Genomic DNA, 5,667 nt, shown 5'->3' on the forward strand with positions numbered 1-5,667 from the left:
ATTATCGGGGCGGTGTCGTCCGGGGTGGGTGGCGGGGGTGACGTCATGGGGTGACGTCATCGGGGGGCCACAAACCATCGGGGGCACCCCTTGGGGACACCAATGGCGGCTCAGTGGGCGGGGCCTCGGCAGCGGCTCCGCCAATCAGCGGCGGCCGTGCCGCGGTGGGCGTGGCCGCGCGGACGGAGCCCCTCCCAGCTCTGAGGCGGGGAACGCCGGCGGCGACCAATCCCAGCGCGCCCAGAGGGCCGCCTCATCGCCGATTGGCCGGCGCGTGTTCCCGCCGGCGCGGATTGGCCGCGGGGAGTCTCGCGAGGTTTCGGCCCCTGCTGGAGGCGCGGGCGGCCCCGTGCGCGGCCTCTTCCGGTGCGGCAGCGGCGGCGGCGAGGTGAGGGCGGGAGCGGGGCCGGGAAAAACGGGGGAAAAACGGGAAAAAAACGGGAAAAAAACGGGAAAAAAACGGGGAAAAAAGGGTAAAACCGGGCCGGACTGACCGCGCCGCGTGTCCCCGCAGATGCCCGGTGTGACGGTGAAGGACGTGAACCAGCAGGAGTTCGTGAGGGCGCTCGCGGCCTTCCTCAAGAAGTGAGGGGGGACCGGGGGGCGGGGGGCTCGTCGGGCGGTCCCGGTTCCGATTCCCGTTCCCGGTTCTGATCCCGGTACCTTTTCCCGTTCCCGGTTCCGTTCCCGGTTCCGATTCCCGGTTCCCATTCCCGGTTCCCATTCCCGGTTCTGATCCCGGTACCTTTTCCCGTTCCCGGTTCCCATTCCCGGTTCCGATTCCCGGTTCCGATTCCCGGTACCGATTCCTGGTTTCATTCCCGGTTTCCATTCCCGGTTCCGATTCCCGGTACTGATTCCCGGTTCTGTTCCCGGTTCCCGTTCCCAGTTCCCGGTTCTGTTCCCGGTTCCGATTCCCGGTACCGATTCCTGGTTTCATTCCCGGTTCCCATTCCCGGTTCCCGTTCCCGGTATTGATTCCCGGTTCCGTTCCCGGTTCCGATCCCCGGTACCGATTCCTGGTTTCATTCCCGGTTCCCATTCCCGGTTCCGATCCCCGGTTCCCATTCCCGGTACCGATTCCCGGTACCGATTCCCGGTTCTGTTCCCGGTTCCGATCCCTGGTTCCCATTCCCGGTACCGATTCCTGTTCCCGATTCCCGGTTCTGATTCCCGGTTCTGATTCCCGGTTCCGATTCCTGGTTTCATTCCCTGTTCCGTTGCCCGGTTCCCATTCCCGGTGTCAGTTCCAGTCCCGGTACCGATCCCGATTCCGTTCCCGGTTCCAGTTCGATCCTGGTACTGATCCCAGTTCCGGTTCCGGTCCCATTCCCGATCCCAGTTTCGGTCCCGGTCCCATTCCCGACTCCCGGTTCTGGTCCTGGTGCTGAATCCCGGTTCGGTTCTGGTCCCGGTTCTGGTTCCATTCCCGGTCCTGGTTCTGGTCCGGGTCCAGTTCCGGTTCATTCCCGGTTCTGATCCCCGGTCCCGGTCCTGACCCGGTTCCATTCCCGGTCCTGACCCGGTTCCGTTCCAGGTCAGGGAAGCTCGAGGTGCCGACCGGGCTGACACCGTTCCTTTCCCAGTTCCATTCCCAATTCCTGGTTCCGGCCCCGGTTCTGACCTGGTTCTGACCCTGGTCCCGGTTCTGGCCCGGTTCTGACCCACTCCGGTTCCGTTCCAGGTCGGGGAAGCTCAAGGTGCCAACTGGGCCCACACGGTTCCATTCCCAATTCCAATTCCAGTCCCATTTCCCGGTTCCATTCCTGGTTCTGTTCCCAGTCCCGGTCCTGACCCGGTTCTGACCCGGTTCCGTTCCAGGTCAGGGAAGCTCGAGGTGCCAACTGGGCCAACACAGTTCCGTTCCGAACTCTCAGTTCCATTCCCAATTCCTGGTTCCGTTCCCAGTACGGGGTGTTGGCTCTGACCCTGGTCCCGGTTCTGGCCCGGTTCTGTCCCGGTCCTGACCCACTCCGGTTCCGTTCCAGGTCGGGGAAGCTCAAGGTGCCCGACTGGGCCCACACGGTTCCATTCCCAATTCCAATTCCAGTCCCATTTCCCGGTTCCATTCCCGGTTCTGATCCCCGGTCCCGGTCCTGGCCTGGTTCCATTCTGGGTTCTGACCCGGTTCTGACCCGTTCCGGTCCGTTCCAGGTTTGGGAAGCTCAAGGTGCCCGACTGGGCCCACACGGTTCCATTCCCAATTCCAGTCCCATTTCCCGGTTCCATTCCCGGTTCTGATTCCCAGTCCCGGTCCTGGCCCCGTTCCATTCCAGGTCCTGACCCGGTTCCGTTCCAGGTCCGGGACGCTCAAGGTGCCCGACTGGGCCGACGTGGTTCCGTTCCCAATTCCTGGTTCTGTTCCCGGTTCCAGTCCCATTTCCCGGTTCCATTCCCGGTTCTGAGTCCCGGTCCCGGTCCTGGCCCGGTTCTGTCCTGGTTCTGACCCACTCCGGTTCCGTTCCAGGTCGGGGAAGCTCAAGGTGCCCGACTGGGCCGACACGGTGAAGTTGGCCAAGCACAAGGAGCTGGCGCCGTACGACGAGAACTGGTTCTACACGCGCGCAGGTGAGGGCACAACCGGGCCGAACCGGGCCAGAACTGGTGCCGGGGGTCCTGAGCCCCCAGGTGAGCCCGCTACCGGTACCGGGGGTGGCTCCGTTTGTCCCGGGGGTCTCACCTGTCCCAGGTGTCCCTCACCTGTCTCACCTGTCCCTCACCTGTCTCACCTGTGTCTCACCTGTCCCACGGCGCATCACCTGTACCTGGGGGTCGGGGTCACTCCCATTCCCATTATCCCAGGGGTCTCTCCCATTACCTGGTGGTCTCTCTGGTTCCCTGGGGGTCTCTCCCCTTACCTGAGGGTCTCACCTGTCCCTCACCTGTCCCAGGTGTGTCTCACCTGTCTGTCACAGCCTCTGGGCGGGGTCAGTGCCATTATCCCAGGGGTCTCTCCCATTACCTGGGGGTCTCTCTGGTTCCCTGGGTGTCTCACCTGTCCCCGCAGCCTCCACGGCGCGTCACCTGTACCTGGGTGGCGGGGTCACTCCCATTCCTGTTATCCCAGGGGTCTCTCTGGTTCCCTGGGGGTCTCACCTGTCCCAGGTGTGTCTCACCTGTGTCTCACCTGTCCCCGCAGCCTCCACGGCGCGTCACCTGTACCTGCGGGGCGGGGCGGGCGTGGGCTCCATGGCCAAGGTGTACGGGGGCCGGCAGCGCCGCGGGGTGCGGCCCAGCCACTTCAGCCGCGGCTCGGGCGCCGTGGCCAGGAGGGTGCTGCAGGCCCTGGAGGCGCTCAAGGTGGTGGAGAAGGACCAGGACGGGTCAGTTTGGGCTGAAAAATGGGGATTTTGGGGGTTTTGTGCAAAAACTGGGAGTTTTGGGGTGAAAAACGGGGATTTTGGGGTTTTTGGGAGCTGCCGTGGCCAGGAGGGTGCTGGAGGCGCTCAAGGTGGTGGAGAAGGACCAGGACGGGTCAGTTCGGGCTGAAAAACGGGGATTTTGGGGGTTTTGTGCAAAAAATGTGGGTTTTGGGGTGAAAAACGGAGATTTTGGGGCAGTTTGGGGTGAAAAACGGGGATTTTGGGGGTTTTTGGGAGCTGCCGTGACCAGGAGGGTGCTGCAGGCCCTGGAGGCGCTCAAGGTGGTGGAGAAGGACCAGGACGGGTCAGTTCGGGCTGAAAAACGGGGATTTTGGGGGTTTTGTGCAAAAAATGTGGGTTTTGGGGTGAAAAACGGAGATTTTGGGGCAGTTTGGGGTGAAAAACGGGGATTTTGGGGGTTTTGTGCAAAAAACAGGGATTTTGGGGCACTTTGGGGTGAAAAATGGGGATTTTGGGAGGTACTGTGGCCAGGAGGGTGCTCAGGTGCTGGAGGGGCTCAAGGTGGTGGAGAAGGACCAGGACGGGTCAGTTTGGGGTTAAAAACGAGGATTTTGGGGGTTTTGTGCAAAAATCGGGGGTTTTGGGGTGAAAAATGGTGATTTGGAGGTTTTTTTCTAGAAAAAACGAGAGGTTTTGGGACTAAAAATGGAATATTTGGGTCAGTTTGGGCTGAAAAACGGGGATTTTTGGGGTTTTTGTCAGTTTGGTTTTTGGTCGTTTACCCCATTTTTACCGTTTTTACCTTTTTCCCCATTTTTTTCCCCATTTTTGCCTTCTCAGGGGCCGGAAGCTGACTCCACAGGGGCAGCGGGACCTGGATCGCATCGCTGGGCAGGTGAGTTTTTCCAGAATTTTCCCTCAAATTCGACTGAATTTGGGCAATTTGAACCAATTTTCCCTCAAATTTGGCTGAATTTGGGGTAATTTTAATGAGTTTTCCCTCAAATTCGGCTGAATTTGGGTAATTTTAACCAATTTCCCCACATTTTATCTCAAATCTGAGCAATTTTAACCGATTTGCCCCCATTTTTCCTCTCCAGGTCGCCGCCGCCAGCAAGAAACACTGAGGGAGCCAATAAATCACTTCCCCCCCAGACTCGAGTGTGTTTTTGAGGAAAAAATGCCCAAAATTGGTTAAATCACCCGAAAACCTAAAGGGGGGGGGGGATGCTGAAATGCTGGAAAAAAAATCGCAGCAAAAAGAGCAAAAAACTGTAAAAAAATCCAGTAAAAAGCGCAAGGATTTTTCAGAAATTGCCCCAAAAATGTTATTTAGGCATCCCAAAATAAAAGAAAATATCCCAAAATTGCGGGAAAATATTTTAAAAGGTGACAATGCCCTGAAAGTTTAAAAAAAAAATCCTCGTTAGTACAAAATTTAAAAAAAAAGGATTTTTAGTTTGAAATGAGAGGGTTTAGCCCAAACCGGATGGCACGCTGGAAAATAAATTTATTAACCCCCAAAACTTGCTTTTTTTGGGGTAATTTTGGTTCTTGGCACCCCCAGCCAACAATTCCGGCAACTTTTGCAGGAGATAAGTGGAAAAAAAATGCAACTTTTGTCCCAAAATGTCAATTTTTAGCAGCAAGTGATGGGTTTTAAAAGTGAAGGGGCCAAAAACAGATTTGGAAAGCAGAATGTGGGGTTTTTTTAGACATTTTTGTGCAAATTCTGGGTCCAAACCACCTAAAAATCAATGTTTATTCCACTTACCCTCGTTCTGTCCTTGCTCAGCTCCCACCGTTGTCCCGGGAGACTCCAGGATTGGAAAAAGGAATAAATTCCCCTTTTTTTCCCTTTAATTTTACCTCATTAAATGTACTTTTATTTCAGAAAACATTTTTTTTCCCCTTAGAAAACCAGGGTTTTCCCCAGAAACCTGTGATTTTTTTACCTCACAAAATCAGAATTCGTCCTGAAAAATAAATTTCCCTCAGTAAAAAAGATAAAGTTTGCCTCAGAAAACAGAAGATTTTCCATAAAAAACACCCGGCCCCAAAACTGGCGATTTTCACCTCACTGAATCAGTGAAAATTACGTTTTTTTCTCAGGAAAAAAAGATAGGTTTTCCTCAGAAAACGACGGTTTTCCATTAAAAAAACACCTTTGGCCCCAAAACCGATGATTTTTACCTCAGAAATTCCAATTTTTACCTCAGAAATTCCAATTTTTACCTCAGAAATTCCAATTTTTACCTCAGAAAAAGATTTTTCCCCTCACGGAGCGGCGGCTCCCCTCAGGGACTGCGGCGAGGGGGCGGAGCCGGGGAGGGAACGGCGGGTT

At 55.8% G+C, this 5,667-nt stretch overlaps 1 protein-coding gene across 1 annotated transcript; it reads left to right on the plus strand.

Annotated features, from left to right (window-relative positions):
- Nucleotides 1-318: 318 nt before the first annotated feature.
- On the plus strand, nt 319-4,479 carry RPS19 (ribosomal protein S19). The gene is made up of 6 exons (XM_041424422.1): nt 319-388; nt 515-585; nt 2,468-2,568; nt 3,140-3,323; nt 4,164-4,218; nt 4,424-4,479. The coding sequence occupies exons 2-6, from the start codon at nt 515-517 to the stop codon at nt 4,448-4,450; spliced, it is 438 nt and encodes a 145-aa protein (XP_041280356.1). The 5' UTR covers nt 319-388; the 3' UTR covers nt 4,451-4,479.
- The last annotated feature ends 1,188 nt before the right edge of the window (nt 4,480-5,667 follow it).

Source organism: Onychostruthus taczanowskii, unplaced genomic scaffold (assembly GCF_017590055.1).
Source record: "Onychostruthus taczanowskii isolate IOZ18803 unplaced genomic scaffold, ASM1759005v1 scaffold810, whole genome shotgun sequence".
NCBI lineage: Eukaryota > Metazoa > Chordata > Aves > Passeriformes > Passeridae > Onychostruthus > Onychostruthus taczanowskii.

What these genes read in the sequence shown, in the direction of transcription:
- RPS19 (XM_041424422.1), top strand. Translation starts at nt 515, where the DNA reads ATGCCCGGTGTGACGGTGAAGGACGTGAACCAGCAGGAGTTCGTGAGG. An exon ending in CTCGCGGCCTTCCTCAAGAA is followed by an intron (nt 586 to 2,467) that starts GTGAGGGGGGAC and finishes GTTCCGTTCCAG; the next exon opens with GTCGGGGAAGCTCAAGGTGC. An exon ending in CTGGTTCTACACGCGCGCAG is followed by an intron (nt 2,569 to 3,139) that starts GTGAGGGCACAA and finishes CTGTCCCCGCAG; the next exon opens with CCTCCACGGCGCGTCACCTG.